This window comes from Aquarana catesbeiana, linkage group LG05 (genome assembly GCF_042186555.1).
Source record: "Aquarana catesbeiana isolate 2022-GZ linkage group LG05, ASM4218655v1, whole genome shotgun sequence".
In the NCBI taxonomy this organism is placed as follows: Eukaryota; Metazoa; Chordata; class Amphibia; order Anura; family Ranidae; genus Aquarana; species Aquarana catesbeiana.
This window is the reverse complement of record NC_133328.1, coordinates 454791868-454814539: the sequence shown is the minus strand read 5'-3', so window position 1 is coordinate 454814539 and position 22672 is coordinate 454791868. Positions and strand designations below refer to the sequence as shown.

The 22672-nt window shown below is 42.5% G+C and overlaps 1 protein-coding gene across 8 annotated transcripts in view; it reads right to left on the bottom strand.

Moving 5' to 3' along the window:
* Window positions 1–22672, bottom strand: part of MPPE1 (metallophosphoesterase 1) — a 137096-nt gene that overhangs the window by 27870 nt on the left and 86554 nt on the right. Inside the window, exon 10 of one of the 8 annotated variants that reach the window (XM_073631326.1) lies at window positions 4778–4807. The exons of the other annotated variants lie outside the window; for them this stretch is intronic. Coding sequence (XP_073487427.1) covers window positions 4793–4807 — 15 coding nt within the window. The 3' untranslated portion in view covers window positions 4778–4792. Of the gene's footprint in view, window positions 1–4777; window positions 4808–22672 lie in introns of those variants that run through there. 8 annotated transcript variants of the gene reach the window in all.

Here is a 22672-nt window from a genome sequence, read left to right as displayed (position 1 = left end):
ATAGAAGTGTTCTTGATACCAACCACTTAATGGTTAGACAGTTTGGTTGAGAACACAAGCAAATGTGACAGCATTCCCAGCATGTCAAGAATGTAGCCTTTTTAAAAAAACAAAAAAAACATTAAATTAATGGGTTTAGTTCGGCTTGAACGATGAAGGACAGCAAATTTAAAATTTAGAGAAATCTACTTTTTTAATCCTTCTATTAAATTGCCAAATGAACACAGCTCAGAGTTTTAAAAGAAATGTCAGTTGTACACAGTTGGGACAATTGATGGTTGAAATGGATTATCCCATATAATTGCTCCAGATGGCTCTCCCACAGCCTCAAAAAAAAAAAAAAAATGTCACCTATGCTTCTGCTAAAGTCATTCAGAACATTCAGACTTTATCAGGGGAGGGTTTAGTGTACTGCACAGTACTGTGCTCACTTTCTTGGAGCTTGCAAAGCTGATTGGACTGTTGTGCTTGCAAAGCCCATTGTCCATAACCATCTGCTGAAGCCTGATTTGAGGGGAAAAAAAAAGAAGCTGCTTCATTTTTGCACCAATCAGGTAAGGTCTGATAAAGAGGGTACTGTACAAGCCCCTGAAATGCGCTGGCTTTGTCACCATGGGTTTTTAGGGCTCATTCACAGGTGGGGTTTATCATGAGTTACTCCAGCCCATTCATTTTAAATGGAACCCCAATGCAGGAGTAATCCCCACTCTCCTTTTTATCTCTTTTTTGCACCACAGTCTCTTACACATTACGCTGCACTGTATTCTAATTTTGTGCATTTTGGAAAAAAATAAGACCACACACACAGCATAATGTTCTATTTAAAACTATTGTACAGAGGTAACATACAGAAAAATATGCATCACTGCAGCACAATAGTATAAACAAGTGCTTATGATGGCATGGTTTTCTTGTTTCTTCCAAACTCCCAATCTATGTTGCAATGAAAAAAAAAATTTCAATCCCAAAAAGGAAAAAATAAAGGAAACGTGATTCTGTTTGGTACATATGCTCTATTATAAAAAAAAACACGACAACCTCTCCACTCACTAAATCTTCACTTTCTATACAATGCAGGGTTGGCCGTATAACTCACCACTTATGCAACTAACAGGCCATGACTACTTCCCACTGGGAAACATGGACGCTAGTTTCAGCAATTGGATTTCTGAGACACCTATTTTGTTACATCAAGTTGTAAATGACTCCGGTATTCTACCCATCTCGGCCATTATTCCGGGTGCGTCAATTCCATTTATGAGTCAGTGGAAGTCCCATCAGCTCTCGAAATTTGTCAACTACCTCCCTCGACCCCTAAGGTCGGAAAATGATTTGAACCCTGTGGAGGGGTTGTTTGCTGGGAACCAACCTCCTGATAAGCCCATATCCAATATCTATCGGGCCCTGCTGACTGTGTCTCCTATGCCTCAGCACTCGTTCTTAGCCAAATAGGAACAGGAACTACAAGGCCAGTTATCAGACATCCAATGTACTATGATACTTCATCTTTCACACATTTCCTCTATATCTTCTAAAACAGCGGAAGTGAATTATAAAATGTTAACAAGGTGACACTACACTCCGACCACACTCCATAAGTTCTTTCCAGCCATCTCAGAACTTTGTTGGAGGGGTTGTGGATACCCGAGATCTCATGCCCATATTTGGTGGGCCTGCCCTTTTATTAGACCATACTGGGCTACTATAATATACTGGATTGAAAAAATTCAAGGTAGTAGGATTCAAAATGACCCTTGAAAGATATTGTTTCATTGTACAGATGAGCCAACAGGATCATAAGAAATCGATCACTCCTCATCTGTTAAACGCTGCTAAGGCGCTTATCCCGAAATTTTGGAAAGAGCAGAAAATTCCTTCCTTATGCCAGTGGCTGACGGAGGTGGGCCGTATCTACCAGATGGAAAATAGCACACTTAAGCTTAAGAACAAAGTTGAATTAGCATCCAAAATATAGTCCTGTTGGCTCATCTTTAAGTTTTCATCATTATATGCAGAAATCATGGCCCAAAAGTAAAGATTGTAAGCAATGAATGTACATGTCTGAAACAATGCACTGTCACGGCTGGATAGTCACTTCACTCTTTCCCCTTTTCTTCTTTCTCTTCTACAACTTGCTATTTTCTTTATTTTCTGTTACTCTCTTCATTTAATGGCATATTGTTAGTGGTTTCTCCACAAGTGTTTTCAGGTCCATAAGAAATACAGCCTCCAGAGGTAACACCCGTAATATACAGTGGCTTGCGAAAGTATTCGGCCCCCTTGAACTTTTCAACCTTTTGCCACATTTCAGGCTTCAAACATAAAGATATAAAATTTTAATTTTTTGTGAAGAATCACCAACAAGTGGGACACAATTGTGAAGTGGAACGAAATCTTTTGGATTTTTGAAACTTTTTTAACTAATAAAAAAATGAAAAGTGGGGCGTGCAAAATTATTCGGCCCCCTTGCGTTAATACTTTGTAGAGCCACCTTTTGCTGCGATTACAGCTGCAAGTCGCTTGGGGTATGTCTCTATCAGTTTTGCACATCGAGAGACTGAAATTCTTGCCCATTCTTCCTTGCAAAACAGCTCAAGCTCAGTGAGGTTGGATGGAGAGCGTTTGTGAACAGCAGTTTTCAGCTCTTTCCACAGATTCTCGATTGGATTCAGGTCTGGACTTTGACTTGGCCATTCTAACACCTGGATACGTTTATTTGTGAACCATTCCTTTGTAGATTTTGCTGTATGTTTGGGATCATTGTCTTGTTGGAAGATAAATCTCCGTCCCAGTTTCAGGTCTTTTGCAGACTCCAACAGGTTTTCATCAATTTTAACCATCTTCCCCATCCCTGCTGAAGAAAAGCAGGCCCAAACCATGATGCTGCCACCACCATGTTTGACAGTGGGGATGGTGTGTTGAGTGTGATGAGCTGTGTTGCTTTTACGCCAAACATATCGTTTTGCATTGTGGCCAAAAAGTTCGATTTTGGTTTCATCGGACCAGAGCACCTTCTTCCACATGTTTGGTGTGTCTCCCAGGTGGCTTGTGGCAAACTTTAGACGAGACTTTTTATGGATATCTTTGAGAAATGGCTTTCTTCTTGCCACTCTTTCATAAAGGCCAGATTTGTGCAGTGTACGACTGATTGTTGTCCTATGGACAGACTCTCCCACCTCAGCTGTAGTTCTCTGCAGTTCATCCAGAGTGATCATGGGCCTCTTGGCTCCATCTCTGATCAGTCTTCTCCTTGTCTGAGCTGAAAGTTTAGAGGGACAGCCGGGTCTTAGTAGATTTGCAGTGGTCTGATACTCCTTCCATTTCAAAATGATCGCTTGCACAGTGCTCCTTGGGATGTTTAAAGCTTGGGAAATCTTTTTGTATCCAAATCCGGCTTTAAACTTCTCCACAACAGTATTACGGACCTGCCTGGTGTGTTCCTTGGTCTTCATGATGCTCTCTGCGCTTTCAACAGAACCCTGAGACTATCACAGAGCAGGTGCATTTATACAGAGACTTGATTACACACAGGTGGATTCTATTTATCACCATCAGTCATTTAGGACAACATTGGATCATTCAGAGATCCTCGCTGAACTTCTGGAGTGAGTTTGCTGCACTGAAAGTAAAGGGGCCGAATAATTTTGCACGCACCACTTTTCAGTTTTTTAATTGCTAAAAAAGTTTAAAATATCCAATAGATTTCGTTCCACTTCACAATTGTGTCCCACTTGTTGGTGATTCTTCACAAAAAATTAAAATTTTATATCTTTATGTTTGAAGCCTGAAATGTGGCAAAAGGTTGAAAAGTTCAAGGGGGCCGAATACTTTCGCAAGCCACTGTATAGGGATACCAATCTTGTTGCCTTGTAGAATGACCCGCATGGGAATAATGTGAGGCTTTTGTTTATATATTTATATTCTTAACTAAATGGATACATGTTGTCTATACGTATGGCAATTGTTAGGTGATAAGAAATATTACACTGGTACATGTTGCAAAAGTATATTGTTATATTGTTGGTTGAATCTTCATTGTGATATGCAATATGTCTTTCAATAAAAACTTACTGAACAAAAAAAAAAAAAACCACTACCTGTTAAAGTGGTTGTAAACTCTCCATTACAACTTTAGCTCCTTGTAATCTACCTAACTAGCGCTCTTCATCCCTGCCTGTGAAACTTTACTTACTTGTATAGTCTTCTTATAATCTGTTTTGTAATCTTTTATTTTGTCACCGGCGCTGCGCATTTCGTCGTCAGATTCACGGCACGCTGTGTGTGCCGTTTCCGTAACAACAGCATGCCAGGTCTGTCATTTCCAATAAAAACAGCACAGCAAAAAAGGCTTGCGATACTGTTCCTTCCTAGCTTCCTGGTTCACCCCTTGCAAGTGCGAGACGCGACCCCACATGCGCGTAATTTCGGCAAGGGAAACGAGGAAGGACAGAAATTATGTCATAGGGGAGACAAAAATCAACACCAAAGATGGCGCAGCCGATTCCAGGAAGAGGATTACATTTAAAAGACTACAAAAAGGTACTTACGAAGCATTTTTTAATAATGTTACAATGTGCAAGGCATGAAAAGACTTTGTCCTATGAAAATATTGAAAAAAAATATATAAAAATAAAGCAAGCCGAGTTCACTTCCTCTTTAAGAAAGCTGCACACATTTGTGAGACAAAGTGGAATGGATTTTCATTTGGTAGCTCTTGCCTTTCCTGTGATCTCAATAGGCTGCAACAACTTGTTCTACTTGTTCATATCAGCCTCTCCACCAGTGTATCAGACTATCCCACTGAAATCTGAGTTAAATGTAAAGGGAAAGTATAATGCAGTTTATCTGAGAGCATATTTGTGTTAATCTAACCTTCTACTAATTACAATAAAATATGATCAGACTCCAAGTTTTAAACATTTAGCTCATCCATATTTCTGCTTTAGTATTATAGAGATTAGGAGATTTAGTGCAAAAAGGGCCCAATAGCCTCAGAGCCATATGCCAAGAAAAACAAGCATATCTCTGCCCCCAGAAGTGACAGGTGTTTTTGTACAGCCTCCTCTACAAATGCATGACTGTGGCTTTATGCTGGTAAATGCACTCCTGAGTGTTTACTTATGTACAGGGATGGATATGTGCTACTGGATGTGTCCAGAGCTGCCCATCCATCCCTGTAAACCAGTAAATGTTCTGATGTGCGGTTACCAGCATACAGCCACAGCATATTATTGATTTGTACAACTGACGTACGCAAACATCTGTCACTCCAGGGCACAAAACTGCACTCGATTTTCACAGTATTCAACTCTCTGTGCCCATATGAACGAGTCCAAAGATTCTCTTAGCAAATAAATGGAAATCAATCATGTAGCTTCTTGTGAGTTCTGTTGAGAGATCAGTGACATGGGGGGGGTTCAGGGTTGAAAATAAAGCAGTCAACTGACAATATATGGAGCAGTAAAGCATAACTGTACTGTAAAGCAGGAAGCAGCACTTGTATACCTTATGGACAAATATGGCACTTTCCATATAAAAAAAAATATATATATATAGTATATACTCGAGTATAAGTCGAAATTTTGAGCCCCTTTTTTGGGGCTGAAAGTGCCCCCCTCGACTTATACTCGAGTCACCGCCGTCTGCCTACATGATCAGCATGTCATGCAGGCAGACGGCGGCCAGCGTGTGCTACATAGCACTCGGCAGCCTCTCCCTGTTCAAAAGCCACGCCTCCTCGTCTGTGATAGGCAGTCAGAGTACAGCCTATCACGGACATTCTCTCATCCTCGTCCGTGGTATGAGGATGAGAGAATGTCCGTGATAGGCTGACCGCTGGGAAATTGAGTTTTCTGCCTATCATGGACGAGGAGGAGGCGCGGCTTTTGAAGAGTGAATGGCCGCCGCACATGCTGATCGGTGCAGAGCGGCGCACGGAGGATGCACAGGACACAGGTAGGATGCACACAGACACATGCACACAGGTACATATACACATGACACATACACAGGTACATATACACAAGTACATGACACATGCACATATACACACGACGCAGGTACATGACACATGCACATATACACAGGACACAGGTACATGCACATATACACAGGACACATGCACATATACACAGGACACATGCACATATGCACATATACACAGGACACATGCACATATGCACAGGACACAGGGAGGTATACAGCTGCAGATGGGCATTGTTGACCCTCTTTTTCCACTTACAGTAGCTGCTGCATTTCTCACCCTCGTCTTATACTCGTGTCAATAAGTTTTTCCCATTTTTTTGTGGTAGATAAGGGCCTCGACTTATACTCGAGTATATACGGTATATATATATATATTTTTCAGAGAATGTGACACAAAAGTTTTCTTTCACTCGTGGTTAGTGTTTGGCTGAAGCCATTTTTTATCAATGAACTGTGTCTACTCTTTTTAATCATAATGGCAACAGAAACTACCCAAATGACCCTGATCAAAAGTTTACATATTCCAGTTCTTAATACTGTGATACTGTGTATTGCCCCCCAATGACAGCTTGAAGTCTTTTGTGGTATTTGTGGATGAGGCTCTTTATCCTCTCAAATGGTAAAGCTTTCCATTCCTCTTGGCAAAAAGCCTCCAGTTCCTGTAAATTCTTGGGCTGTCTTGCATGAACTGCACGTTTGAGGTCTCCCTAGAGTGGCTCAATGATATTGAGGTCAGGAGACTGAGATGGCCACTCCAGAACCTTCACTTTATTAGGCTGTAGCCAATGACAGGTCGACTTGGCCTTGGATCATTGTCATGTTGAAATGTCCAAGTACGTCCCATGCGCAGCTTCCTGGCTGATGAATGCAAAAATTCCTACAGTATTTTTTGATAACAAACTGCATTCATCTTGCCAACAATTTTGACCAAATTTCCTGTGCCTTTGTAGCTCACATCCCCAAAACATCAGCGATCCACCTCCGTACCTTTCATCATAGGCCTTGTTGACTCCTCTCCAAATGTAGCGTTTATGGTTGTGGCCAAAAATCTCAATCTTATGCCCCGTACACACGGTCGGACTTTGTTCAGACATTCCGACAACAAAATCCTAGGATTTTTTCCGACGGATGTTGGCTCAAACTTGTCTTGCATACACACGGTCACACAAAGTTGTCGGAAAATCCGATCGTTCTAAACGCGGTGACGTAAAACACGTACGTCGGGACTATAAACTGGGCAGTGGCCAATAGCTTTCATCTCTTTATTTATTCTGAGCATGCGTGGCACTTTGTCCGTCGGATTTGTGTACACACGATCGGAATTTCCGACAACGGATTTTGTTGTTGGAAAATTTTATATCCTGCTCTCAAACTTTGTGTGTCGGAAAATCCGATGGAAAATGTGTGATGGAGCCTACACAGGGTCGGAATTTCCGACAACAAGGTCCTATCACACATTTTCCGTCGGAAAATCCGACCGTGTGTATGGGGCATTAGTCTCATCACTCCAAATGACTTTGTGCCAGAAGGTTGGAGGCTGGTCTTTGTGCTGTTTGGCGTATTGTAAGCGGGACTTTGTGGCATTTGCGTAGTAATGACTTTCTTCTGGCGACTCGACTATGCAGCCCATCTTTTTTCAAGTGCCTCCTTATTGTGCATCTTGAAACAGCCACAACATGTTTTCAGAGAGTCCTGTCTTTCACCTGAAGTTATTTGTGGGTTTTTCTTTGCATCCTGAACAATGTTCCTGGCAGTTGTGGCTGAAATTTTAGTTGGTCTACCTGACTGTGGTTTGGTTTCAACAGAACCCCTGATTTTCAACTTCTTGATTAGAGTTTGAACACTGCTGATTGGCAGTCTCAATTTCTTGGATATCTTTTTATATCCCTTTCCTGTCTTATACAGTTCAACTACCTTTTCCCGCAGATCCTTTGACAATTCTTTTGCTTTCTCCATGACTCGTCAAGTGCTGCACTGGATGAAAGATGCAAAGGTCTGTCAAGAGTCCAGAAACTCATTGACCTTTTATACACACACACACTAATTACAAGCAAACAGATCACAGGTGAGGATGGTTACCTTTAATAGCCATTCAAGCTCCTTTGTGTCAACTTGTGTGCATGTTATCAGTCCTAAATCACCAGGGTATGTAAACTTTTGATCAGGGTAATTTGGGTAGTTTCTATTGCTATTACGATTTAAAAAGAGTAAACACAGTTGATTGATAATAAATGTCTTTAGCCAAACACTAACCATGAACGAAATAAATTTTTTGTTTTGTGTTATCATTCATATTCTCTGAAAAATCAAGAAATCAAAAATTCTGCCAGGGTATGTAAACTTATGAGCACAACTGTACATACATACATATACACACACACATACATACAATATCTCACAAAAGTGAGTACACCCCTCACATTTTTGTAAATATTTTATTATATATTTTCATGTGACAACACTGAAGAAATTACACTTTGCTACAATGTAAAGTAGTGAGTGTACAGCTTGCATAACAGTGTAAATTGGTGGCCCTCTCAAAAAAAAAACTCAACAGCCATTAATGTCTAAACCGCTGGCAACAAAAGTGAGTACACCCCTAAGTGAAAATGTCCAAATTGAGCCCAAAGTGTCAATATTTTGTGTGGCCACCATTATTTTCCAGCACTGCCTTATCCCTCTTGGGCATGGATTTCACCTGAGCTTCACAGGTTGCCATTGGAGTCCTCTTCCACAACGACATCACAGTCCTGGTGGATGTTAGAGGCCTTGCGCTCCTCCACCTTTCATTTGAGGATGCCCCACAGATGCTCAATAGGGTTTAGGTCTGGAGACATGCTTGGCCAGTCTATCACCTTTACCCTTAGCTTCTTTAGCAAGGCAGTGGTCATCTTGGAGGTGTGTTTGGGGTTGTTATGTTGGAATACTGCCCTGTGGCTCAGTCTCCGAAGGGAGGGGATCATTCTCCGCTTCAGTATGTCACAGTACATGTTGGCAATCACGATTCCCTCAATGAACTGTAGCTTCCCAGTGCCGGCAGCACTCATGCAGCCCTAGACCTTGACACTCCCACCACCATGCTTGACTGTAGGCAAGACACACTTGTCTTTGTACTCCTCACCTGGTTTCCACCACACACACTTGACACCATCTGAACCAAATAAGTTTATCTTGGTCTCATCAGACCACAGGACAGGGCTCCAGTAATCCATGTCTTTAGTCTGCTTGTCTTCAGCAAACGGTTTGCGGACTTTCTTGTGCATCATCTTTAGAAGAGGCTTCCTTCTGGGACAACAGCCATGCAGACCAATTTGATGCAGCGTGCGGCATATGGTCTGAGCACTGACAGGCTGAAACCCCACCCCTTCAACCTCTGCAGAAATGCTGGCAGCACTCATATGTCTATTTCCCAAAGACAACCTCTGGATATGACTCTGAGCATGTGCACTCATCTTCTTTGGTTGACCATGGCGAGGCCTGTTCTGAGTGGAACCTGTCCTGTTAAACCACTGTATGGTCTTGGCCACCATGCTGCAGCAACAGAGAGGAAGTGAAACCTCCGCCATCAAGGCAGTGCCAATGATCCATTTACCTTTATATACTAATAGGTTACACAATAGAAATCTAAATCAGGGTTGATGGTCCATATGGGTCATTATTAATAAAATCGATTAACAAATATTAAAAATGCATTAAAAACCAAGTACACACAAATGCCAATGTAAAAAACCACTATAAAATGGGACTAGTGAAACAAATATTAGACCATTTAAAAGCCACGATGGACCATCAACCCTGATTTAGATTTCTATTGTGTAACCTATTAGTATGTAAAGATAAATAGATCATTGGCACTGCCTTGATGGTGGAGGTTTCACTTCCTCTGTTTAAAATTATTATTATTATACAGTATTTATATAGCGCCAACAGTCTACATAGCGCTTTACAACTTGAGGGTAGACAGTACAAATACAATACACTTTGATACAGTAGGAATCAGAGGGCCCTGCTCCTTAGAGCTTACAATCTAAGAGGGTTTAGTGTTATTACCTCCCTTGCCCTTGACGATTTTCACTGATGACGCCGCTGATACAGGTGTTGCTTTTTTTATTCTGGAGCGAGGCTTGACCCACATATATCCTCGCCATCAGGACTGATGATGCGGCAGTTAGGAGCGTTGGTCTTGCCGTCTGAAAGCGAGGCTTGATGCTCACATGTCCACACCATCTTGTTCCTTGGGAGGTTTCATGATGACGCGGCAAATGCGGTAAACAGTCCGATCCTCATAGCGAGGCTTGGCCTGCACACGTCTGTGCCATCTTGCCACTCACTAAGTGATCGCAGGTTTACACACGGAAATCTCATCACAAGGTTGGTGTCCCATTTGGGGGTTACATTTTTCTATATAAACGCAATGTCCATAGCAGGCCTACACCCCAGATGGCATCTACTCAGACAAAATGCATCAGTACGAGCCTAGCTGATGCCACTGCGTTAAACGTATACTCCTACAAGCTCTTTTGTTTTCATCTAAATGTGAGTGTTCTCTTTTAATAAATCCCACAGGCTTACGGTTTTACACTCTGTGGAGCATTTGTTTCATTTTTGGTCATGCCGTGTGAATGTACTTGGTCCACCCTTTGTTTGAGACTGCCAGATTGCCCGGTTATTACCGCTTCAAGCCATCCGAGGAACGGAGGGATCATCCCCCATTCTGGCCAGAAGTTAAAGCCGTAGATGTGCCATTCCATCTGTTTATACACCATAAAGTCTTGGTGACTCACTGGGCATACGCCTTTCTGAGTCCACATATTCCGGTAAGCCTTCCCAAAGTTGGTGGTGGCTGTCTTCTATATTCACATGATTTCTAAGGGTTATTGATGCCAGAAGGACTAAACCTCCTTGTCTGGATCAACTTCAACACTTATTTATTTCACTCTGTGGACTGCCTAGCTGGCATTAATTATCATCATTCTATATGAACACATTTATTTTTGTCAGATCAATATATGGTTCAATGTTTATTTTTTGTGAGATGGCCATTTGTGTCACTTCTCAGCGATAGGTGTCTTTTTGGTGTATTGTTTTCATCTTCACTCATACTGTCCTGTAGTCAGAGACCTTTTTCACATTAACACTGCACAATTTTTAGAACTATAATTTTTATCATAGGTGTATTTTAAATGATGGAGGCAGAATATCAACCAATTATCCAGAAAAAACACAAACAACAAATCTTATAAATTGAGTTGCAGTTCAGTAAGCAAAATAAGTATTTGATCCCATACCAACCAACAATTTTGGCTCCCACAGACTGGCTACAGCATGTGCTCATGTGATGCACAAAGAGGAGAAAACAGGGGAAGGTCCAAAGAAAAGTAGAGAAGAAGACTAGAAGACTAGCCTGCTAGTCTACTTCTCTCCTTCTCTGTGGACGTTCCCCTGGATGTACTCCTGTGACTTGTGATGTCATCCAGGAGTGTCCGACGCTGGTTCCGGCTCCCCCTTGTGGCCACAGGACGTGCAGAGCGACTGGAATTAACACACAGCGACCAGACCCGGATCCCAGGGACCTCCAGACGGACTCCACACATTTGTACAGATGAGCCTTCTATGTTTTTACCTCGTGTAAGCGAGTCACTGTTATCTTGCCAGCCATTAAATCAGCTTTTAATACTACACTCAGGTGGCGCTTCCTGTTTTCTCCTCTTTGTATTCCTCTATACAGAATCAGCTTTCTAAGGATAGCAGCGGCCGATGCCCTGCCATTATTATTATTTTTTAATTCTTCTAATCCCCTTATCTATATACTTTTAACCCCCGAATCCCTGACCTCATCATGGACTATGATTGATGAACTGTTATTTTACTTATTCATATCCATCTGTATTTGCGCTGATAGTTACTGTTACCCTTTGCCATGTGATACACAGATTAGTCCTGACAATTTAGGAAGGTGTTCCTAACGACAACTCGCTATGTAAAAGACACCTATCCACAGAATCTTTTTCTTCCATTCTAACCTCACCATGATGGGAAGATCATAGAGCTGTCAGACATCAGGGACAAGATTGTAGACCTGCACAAGGCTGGAATGGGCTAGCTGGAAGCTTTGTGGGAGGGAGACAACTGTTGGAGCGACTATTCGCAAATGGAAGAAATACAAAATAATCAAATCGCCTTTGGTCTGGAGCTCCATGCAATGTTTCACCTCATGGGGTAAGGATGATCATGAGAAACATAAGGGATCAGCCCAGAACTACACGGGAGGAGCTTGCGAATGATCTCAAGGCAGTTGGGACTACAGTCACCAAACAAACCATTGGTAACACAATACCCCACCATGGATTGAAATCCTGTAGCACCCACAAGGCCCCCCTCATCAAGAAGGCACATTTACTGGCTTGTCTGAAGTTTGCCAATGAACATCTAAAGGATTGGGAGAAAGTACTGTGGTCAGATAAGACCAAAAATTAAGCTATGGGTCTTCCAGCATGACAATGACCCACAACATAGCTCCAAGGAAAAAAGGAGAGCTCAAGAAGAAGCAAATTACGGTCATGGAGTGCCCTAGCCAGAAAATATATGTAGGGAGCTGAAACTTCGAGTTGCCAAGTGACAGCCAAAAAACTCTAAGGATTTAGAGAAGATCTGTAAATAAGAGTGGAACAAAATCCATTCTGAGATGTGTGCAAACCTGTTAACCAACTATAAGAAACATCTTATCTCTGTGCTTGCCAACAAGGATTTCTCCACCAAGTACTAAGTCATGTTTTGCTTGGGGATCAAATACTTATTTTACTCACTGAACTGAAACTCAATTTATAACCTTTGTATCGTGTTTTTTTCTGGATTTTTGGTTGATATTTTGTTCCCTATTTTTTAAAATACATCTATGATAAAAAATTTTAGACCCTTCAATTCTTTGTAAGTGGGCAAACTTTCAAAATCGGCAGGGGGATCAAATAATTATTTTCCCCACTATATGAACCAGAATGGGGTCCAGATAATTGTCAGAACATCCAATGCCAATGCTAGAAGATCCTTGGTCCTGGCTACAAACCGCTCTTCTTCCGCCTAGAGGCCAGGATGTCCACATCTGGAGTTCCCCATTTCTGACATAGGAGATTGAAGGTGTCTGGATGAAGGGCCAGTTCTCCTTGGGCCACACGGCTATGGCTGAGGTAATCAGCCTGTCAAATGTCCACTCCTGGGATGTAAACACCAGAAAGGTGTGGATAGCGTTTCTCCACCCATAAAATTATCAGATTTACTTCCATTAAGGCTGTCTGACTCCTGGTACCCTCTTGGTGATTGAAATGGGTCACAGCCACAGGTTGTCTGATTTGTACCCTGAAAAGGAAGAGTCCAGTGACTTTTTTTCTGTGAGCTTCAGAATGTTGATAGGGAGCTTGGCTTCCTTGGTTGACCATGTTCCCTGAACTGTAGGGGACTGAAACACTCTTCCCCAGCCTGTGTAGCTGGCATCTGTTATCACCCTCCATTGGTGCTGCAGAAATCAATTCCCCATTGTCAAGGCTGGATTAGAAATCTAGCACGCTAAGGAGCTTGCCTGGGTAGAGGCCCATCTGAGGCCAGTAAATCAACCTCTAGAATTGCCTACCTGTAACACACATCCCCAAATACTTCCAGGGTAAGATATGACCCCCACCAGTGCCCTTCTGATCTAGACTCTGCTGTAGTACAGTTGAGCCACAAAATCCCGGTGGAGGGGACTGACTCCCCCTCACCTGGCAAAGGGCAGAAACTATTCTAATCTTGGTGTATGCGACTCTACTTACCTCTTTAAGGCAGTTGTTACACACTCTCCGATAAAGGCAACTTCAACCAGGTGTCATAGAAACTCTTTGTGGCCATGAATAGTGGACAGGAGATTTTTGTTGGCTGTTTCTCTTGATTGAGAACTGGAGTGACCAATCAAAGCACGCTGTGAATGATAACTGTCCTAGTTACTTGTGCACTCACTGGAACTGTCTAGCCATCAAATGTCCAGCACCATGGCTATTACAAATCATACAGAGGCTAAGATGACAGGTGTAGAGTGGGGGTCAGCAACCAGTCTATCGTGATCTACCAGTCGACCACAGGCAGGTGACAGGTAGATTGAGTTCATGTCCTTGCCTTACCCAGCCAAAAGTGCTCCTCCCCAGAGTCGCAGTGCTGCATGGGGAATAGATAAACTCAGATGTACTGGTCATCTGAGCTCTGAGGCTGAGAAGCTGTTAAAGCCAATTCTCAGAAGCAGATTGACGACTACAGCGTGGTCTAGCTCTGGGACGCTGTCATATGATGGCATTCCATGATCGCGCCCGCCGTGTGCCCACTGCAGGCAGCGCGCTCCATGATTACAGTGTCCAGAGTTAGAGAGCCAATCAGCGTCTCTTTACCACATGATCAGCAGTGTCCAATCACAGCTGCGCACGGATGTCAACAGAAGCCGCTTATCAACACTCTTTTCCTCATGATGACAGCATGAAGAGAGGAGAAGAGAGACCTCTCTAAAAGGGACCTCTACAGTACATGGATTATCAGTGCTGCCAATCAGTGCTTCCTCATCAGTGTCACCTACAAGTGCACTCTGAGGGTTTATGCCTTGGGACTCTTAATAGGTGCAGCCTATCAGTGCAGCCTCATCAGCGCACATTAGATGTTTGGAAAATTTTATAACAAACTATGAAAAAGTTTTTTTTTTGTTTTTGTTTTTTTTACATTTTCAGTCTTTTTTCGTTTATTTAGCAAAAAATAAAAAACCCAGTGGTGATTAAATACCACCAAAAGTAAGCTTTATTTGTGTAAAAAAAAAATGATAAAAATTTTGTTTGGGTAGAGTGTTGCATGACCGCGCCATTGTCATTCAACATGGGACAGTGCTAAAAGCTGAAAATTGGTCTGGGTAGGAAGGGGGTAAAAGTGCCCAGTAGGCAAGTGGTTAACAGAGCAGAATTTCTGTCTCCAGCAGCAAAACTGAGCACTTCTGCCACAATAAATTTCTGTCAGTCAGTCATGCTGGTCTACGCAGCCAACAGAGAGCCCTGTTAGTGTCTGAATGCACTCTTTTAGTAGCAAAATGTCTACCTGGTCCGATGACCCTTACCTATAAGTAGTACTGGGACAAGGTCATCTAGCGCCCAGGGAAGGGGGGTGTAAAGAGTGCCCCACCCCGCCTCAATGTGTGAGCATCATGTCTCAGAGAAAATCCCCTCCCCCCCAAAAAAAAAAAAGTTTACAGTCATGCAATCTTCTACCCGCCCCCATCGTCTGTCAACCTGCTTAATTTGTCCATTTCCAAGATGGCTCCTGGGCAGTGTTTACCCACACCCAAGATGGCCACGGGGCAGTGTGTGCTTAAATCCAAGATGGCCACTGGGCCAGTGCTTGCTCAAACCCAAGATGGTCATCGTGGAAAGGGGTGGTGGACACCATAAACAGGGTATTTCAGGTCTCTATGCCTACAAATCCAAAACATTGTTTACTCAATGTACTAGATGAGTTGGCATGGGAGGAATGCACTCGATCGGCAGTTACTAGACCCCTTTTCCTGGCGCGTAAGCTAATAATGACGCACTGGATATCGGAAGACCCCCCTGCTCTCAAAGAATGGATTATTGCTATGGGAGAAATGCTCCGGAAAGAAAAAGTAATTTATCAACATAGAGGATGCTCCCAAAAGTTTGAGAAACTTTGGGGATCGTGGGTGAATGTACCGGGATTTGCCCCGGTGGATCTGGTCATGGGTAGATTGTTGGGCATAGGCATCTGATGTGTTCAAAGGACAGACCAATGGGATCAACTCTTCGGGCTATAGTACCTTAAACCAGAATGGGGAATGGCCAGACAGTCGAGAAATGTATAGATAACTGTACGATACACGTGATGCTAAGAGGTGTGCAGATGGCAGATTAAGCAAACTTACTGTATCTGATACTTGATTCTGTACTTGATTTGATATGATGCTTCCATATGTATATATATGTTTACTTCAATAAAGCTTTCTTTGGATAAGAAAAATAGATGGTCACCGTGTGGGAGTTATCCACTTCATATGTCCAAAATGATGCATCATTCCCCAAAATGTAGTTGCTTTTGTTTTTCCTTTCACAATGGCTACTGAAATGCAGACTAAACAAAGTGCACCCATGGTCCATGCAAGGAGACATGTAGTCCATAGTGAGTGCTATGAAAAAAATACATCATCTCTCCACCCTCAACTCCCTCCATCAGTCTCCTCACGCATCACTAACTTACTAACAGACATATCTGTCTGGATGTCACACCACTTCCTCAAACTCAACTTGTCCAAAACCGAGCTCAAAATATTTCCTCCCCCCATGCCTCTTCCCCTGACTTCTCTGTCAAAAGCAATGGCACAACCATCCACCCATCCTCACTTGTCAGGGTGCTATGTGTTATCCTGGACTCTGAACTCTCCATTTGGCCCCACATCCAATCACTTTCCAAAGCTTGCCGCCTCAACCTCCACAACATCTCTAAACTATGTCCCTTTCTAACCGATGACACCACAAAGCTCCTGATTCACTCCCTGGTTATCTCTCGCCTCGACTACTGCAACTCCCTCCTCATTGGCTTACCTTTAAATAGACTATCCCCCTTCAGTCCATCATGAATGCTGCTGCCAGACACCTCCACCTTACAAATCGCTCAGTGTCTGCTACCCCTCTCTGACTATCCCTCCATTGGCTGCCACTCGCCCAACAAATAAATTCAAAATACTAACAATAAGTTACAAAGCCATCCACAACTCTGCCCCCAGCTACATCACTAGCATAGTCTCAAAATACCAACCTAATCGTTCGCTTCGTTCCTCCCAAGACCTTCTGCTCTCTAGCTCCATCACCTCCTCCCATATTCGCCTCCAGGACTTCTCCCAAGCCTCTCCCATCCTCTGGAATTCCCTACCCCAATCTGTCAGACTGTCTCCAAATCTATCCACTTTTAGGCGATCCCTGAAAACTTTTCTCTTCAGAGAAGCCTATCCTCCCTCCACCTAACAACCGCACTTCTATTTTCTTCATCAGCTCACCCCCCCACAGATATTACCCTTTTGTATCACTTGACCCTCCCTCCTAGACTAAGTTCTAACGAGTAGGGCCCTCTGATTCCTCCTTTATTGAATTGTACTGTTTGCCCTAATGTTGTAAAGCGCTGCGCAAACTGACGGCACTTTCCTGGTACGGTATGAACTCACAAAACAATGTTTTATATTTAAAAAAAAATACAAAATTTATTTATTTAAGTACATATTTACCCCCTTCCTGACCAAGCCCTTTTTTTTGCGATACGGCACTGCTTTGCTTTAACTGACAATTGTGCGGTCGTGCGACGTTGTACCCAAACAAAATTGACGTCCTTTTTTCCCCATCTAGCTTTCTTTTTGTGGTGTTTGATCACCTCTGCGTTCTTTATTTTTTGCGCCATAAACAAAAAAAGAGCAACAATATTTTTTACTTTTTGCTATAATAAATATCCCCCCCAAAAATTAAAAAAAAACAAGTCGCTTCCTCAGTTTAGGCCAACATGTATTCTTTTACATATTTTTGGTAAAAAAAAAACAAAAAAACGCAATAAGCGTTTGGTTTAATTGGCTTGCGCAAAAGTTACAGCGTCTACAAAATAGGGGATAGATTTATGCCAATCTTTTTTTTTTTTACTTAGTAGTAGCGGCGATCTGAGATTTTTATCGTGACTGTGACATTGCGGCGGACAGATCGGACACTTTTGGGACCATTGGCATTTATACAGCGATTAGTGCTCTAAAAATGCACTGATTACTATGTAAATGTTACTGGCAGGGAAGGGGTTAAACACTAGGGGGCGATCAAGTGGTTAAGTGTGTTCCCTCAGTTTGTTCTAACTGTAAGGGGGATGGGCTCACTAGAACATGACAGAGATCAGTGCTCCCGATCACTGGGAGCAGTAGATCCCTATCGTGTTGCTAGGCAGAACAGGGAAATGCCTTGTTTACATAGGCATCTCCCTGTTCTGCCTCTCAGTGCCACGATCGCGGGCCACTGCCGACCATCACTGCGTGGGGGTGCGCCGGTAGACGACGTTGCGGGACCCGATCATCTGTCGTGGGTGTCGTGGCCCCCCGTTGTGTCCCTCTGTGGCCTCTGAGCGCCGCAATTTCTTGTTTTGGCGATCTCCCATCCTCAATACTGGCCTGGCCATCATTCTCTCCCCATCCTCTAGATGGTGGTAGGGGTGCCCTTTGGTTGTGATGAGGTGGGTGGCTTTCCTTTTGACCCCTTGTGCGATCAACGGCACGCAGCACGCAGTACTGCCCATGTGCTGCCGGCGCATGCGCAGTCCGAGCTCTAGTCCGGCGATGTAATTTACTGGCGATTTACACGGTGATGGCGCATTGGCTGGACAGGACTCGGGTGGCTATATATTAGGAGGCCAATACCTTCTGATGTATATGAATGGTTGGCGGTAGCGTGTGGTGGAGATAGCCCCTGGGTGAGTTATGTATATGTGGTCCTTGGCTTGTGTGCTGAGACTTCTTTGGTCTGTGCTATATTGGAACGGTTTTATTTCTTTTTTGTTGTATATATTTGACCCCTTGAGCCTTTCCAAGTTTAACTATGGATACATGAGCCTCTTTTCTTGCGATACAATTGAGCTTATTAGGTTCCCTGTGCCGAATTATATTAATGAACCCTTGCAAGACTGGATGTTTTTCTTTTGCAAATGCTTTTTGTATTAACTGCTGGTGCTAGGTGAGTCCCTTTGAGGATGTCAAGCACCTGTTATGATATATCTCACTAATCTCACTATCTAGGCTGTTCATTGACTCTGCATCTGTATGCCCATAGGTCCTTATGAACGAACCAGTTTCCCTTTGAGGTCTCTCCGGTCTACTCCACCACCTATATACCGCCTGTTTCTAATTGTGAAGTAATTCTAGGTGTGTATAGTTCCATGATATGCTATTGTGTGTATGTATATATATTTTTTTTTTTTTTTTTTTATGAATTTATTTATTAATGGGATCATGTTTCATGCGCCCCCAGCATGGACCCTTTTTCGAGTCCCTGTATAAATAAATTTTCTATTTTTTGCTTAGTGTTTTTACTCATGTACACCTCCACCCAATTCCCGCACTCGCCCAAGAGATTGCCAATTGGGCCTTGCGGTGCATTGGGCCATAGGTGTGGGTCCTCTGGTGAGTGCCTCTTTTGTGGCTTTTTTTTAGTGGTTGGTGGGAAATGGTCACAGTCTATTTATATAGATATTTCACTGTTTGGTGTGCAGCATGTATGTGCACTGGCCTCATGGTGCATTAACTTAACGTATTTATGCATTTTTTCAAAAGATCCACAGAAAGGATTCCCTGCCTTTTTGTAGCCTCTATCATCCAAGGTCTGGGGCTGCACTACAAAGGAGGCTGAATCTGCATAGACAATCACTGATGGTTTTCCTCTTCACACTGGTTGTGCATTTAATGGGAACCAAAAAAAGACAATGGGCTGTAGTGTGAGCATCAACACTTTATAGCTTTGCCCTGGTCCTGTGGGCAGAAGTAGACGGGGTACTACCATATGTATGCTGCAATGTTGGCTTCAGAAAAAAAGAATGTTTAACAGGTCTGGTGGATAAGAATTCACATTCAGACTAAAGTCATAAAGATCTTAAATAGTTGAATGCAAGGAGAGTCTTATAATATTGTGAGAGCTGGAGTATCCACACAGGTTCGTGTGAGGCAAGGTCAGGATCCTGGAACATCTCAGCAGATGCCAGTCAGGAAAAGTTCCTGATGAAATGCAGGGCTTGGAGCTTGTCACTGTGTTGCAGACAGTTGAATGTCTTGTCATGTAAGCCTAATCAGAAATTTGTTTCCAAGGATAGGGAAGATGCATAAGGGGAAGAGGATATGCCACAGGTGGAGAAGGTATAGTATGGGGCGAATAGAGTTCACAGATAATTCACTGCGCTGTTCACAGATAATTCAAATTAAAAGAGAGAGAATCGTGCTTCTAAAGGTTGCAGTACACATAAAACAAATTCAATTTCATACAAATAATCAATGGCAAATGTGACTGGTATCAAAGTGACAGTGCATGATAAATTACTATTGAGACTGATATCAAAGTGCAAGGTACATAATAAATGCTAAAAGTGCAATATTACTTCTGTATCATAGCTATGTGCAAGAAAAATATATCAAAAACAACATCAACTGTGCATTGGGAGTGTGGCTATGGATTTTGATGCAATGAGTTAAAGGCGGCAAAGAAGTGGGCGGTCAGTTGAGTTTGGTATTGTTTGCAGTAGGAAACAGAAAGACTGTTGGAGCCTGACTCTTTTGTTTGTTTGTTTAATGGCAAAGGTTAATTCCAGCAGTGTTATCAGGTGTTACAAGAGGTCAGCTGCATGTTGATCAAGGGTTGTTATGCTTGACTTTGTCACTGAGGGAGGTTGGTTCAGTTGGTAGTTAGAATTGTAAAGTTTTACACAGCAGTCTTTAAAGACTTGGTTGGGAAGAAGGTCTTAGTGCCATTGTTGGTGATTTTCACTCTTTATGTTCAAAGGCAGTGACTTGCTACATTGATTGCCATACCTGTGGAAGCTTTTCACTTGGTCAGGATAGTTATATAACCTTAAAGGCAAAATTACTTTAGTTGGGTTCTGAGAAGGGTCATGTCTATGGATAAATCTGGAATTTTTTTATTTTTTTTTGTGCAAAGTCTTGCGCTTATTAATTAGTTTCTAATGGGTTTTGTATGTCCAAAGCAGTAGCAGCTGTGAACCTGTTTTCATCCTTATCTGAGTTTTACCTGCGAGCTTATGACTTTTCCGTAAAAGTGATCTGCTGCCCGATCACTTTTACATGACTACCGTGTGTAGCCCCCCAGCCCCCCCCCCTCAGTGATCCTTAGGCTCTCCTTGTCCTCCTGGGAGTCAAGGACCACAACAGCTAATGTCAGGATGGCAAGTGAAAGGAGATCTGGGAACAGCTGCTCCCAGATTTCCTCTACAGTCCTGCGAACTGTAAGTGCTCAGCTCTGTCAAGCTATCAAAATCGCATCTGGAGCCAGGTCAGAGGTCTAAGAGATCCCTGATGCCTCCATAAAGAGGACATGTCACCTGCCCAATGCTATCGCAAAGGGGTTTGTTAGGCCCTTTGTGATGGCTATAAAGTTAAATGAAAAAAATATAAAATACAATTAAGATAAAGAGCCAACTGAAGAATTTGGCAAATGCTACTATTTTTTCTCATGGCTTACTATTATTATCCTTCCAGAAAAAATTATTTTCAGACAGTAGTTACTCCCACTTAAGTGTTTTATCCACCATTTGCAAACATCAGGCTGAGGGTGGTGCATTTTGACTGCTAACTTTTAGAAACCCCTTTAAGTGCTCCTGAAAGGAGCAAGCTTTACGTTGTACGTTGGTTTGAAGGTTCTGTTCATATGTCTTGTTTGTTCATTTGTATTACTACTTGGGCATGAAAACTAGTTCTTTTGTTTATACAGATATTTTAACAATACTGTTTTGGCAAAGAGTGATACTGGACCATATTGATTTAGTTTTGGTATTCAATACCTATTACTTATTTTACCAAATTGTTATGTTTGTTTTGGTACAGGGTGTCATGTGCGTAATATGATGTGTTTTCAAATATGCAACCCCAAACAGAGGTCAATGGTCTTAAAGTGGTTGTAAAGGCAGAAGATTTTTTTTTATATCTTAATGCATTCTATGAAAAGAAAAAAAAAAAGAAAAAAAACTTCTGTGTGCAGCAGCCCCCTAATACCTGAGCCCCATGTAGATCCAGCAATGTTGCACGAGAGACTCGGCTGCCCGGGACCCTCCCCCCTCCTCATTGGCTGAGACAGCAGCGTAGCGCCATTGGTTCCTGCTACTGTCAAAGTCAGTGAGCCAATGAGGAGAGAGCAGGGCCGGCCCTTGCAGCTCCGTGTCTGAATGCACACAAAGACTGCGGTTTGGCTCGGGTGCACCCATAGCAAGCTGCTTGCTGTGGGGCCACTCAACAAGAGGAAGGGGCCAGTAGCACCGAAAAGGGACCCAAGAAGAGGAGGATCTCTCTTTTTTTTTTTTTTCCTAACGAAAAAAAAAAAAGACTTTAGTATTACTTTAATGACCCCATTAAAACACCCACACTGTGCTTGATGCCATTTTGTTTCGAGATCCATCCAAAACACATACTAATTCTAAAACCTGTAGATTTCTTGCTAAAGAGATTTTACAGTTTACGATTCATTCATATTATTCTGTTTATGCCTGGGGAGTTACTCTACTGATACATAAAAAAAAAGTTTTGTTTTCTTGTAGGCTGGTACAAGTGGATAAGGCAGGCAGATACATTTATCTTTACTGTCTGCTACAAGGTTTATAATGCCTATTGGGTGTTCTATACATTCCTCCTCCTCATTTTTTCCAGTCTTTATATACCGCTAAGATTAGATACATGCATACTGGATAGCTTCTTTCAACAGATTTATTTGCCTCAACTGTCTATGGAAGCATAATATTTTTTGGATTCCCCTTTGACTACAGATGAACTTGAAAAGGCCCTTGACTTGACTTGGACCCTTTTCCCAATCCAAAAACTCCAGGGTCAGATGGCATTCCTACAGAGGTATATAAAGATTTGAGGAAGGTTATAAAAAAAAAAAAAAAA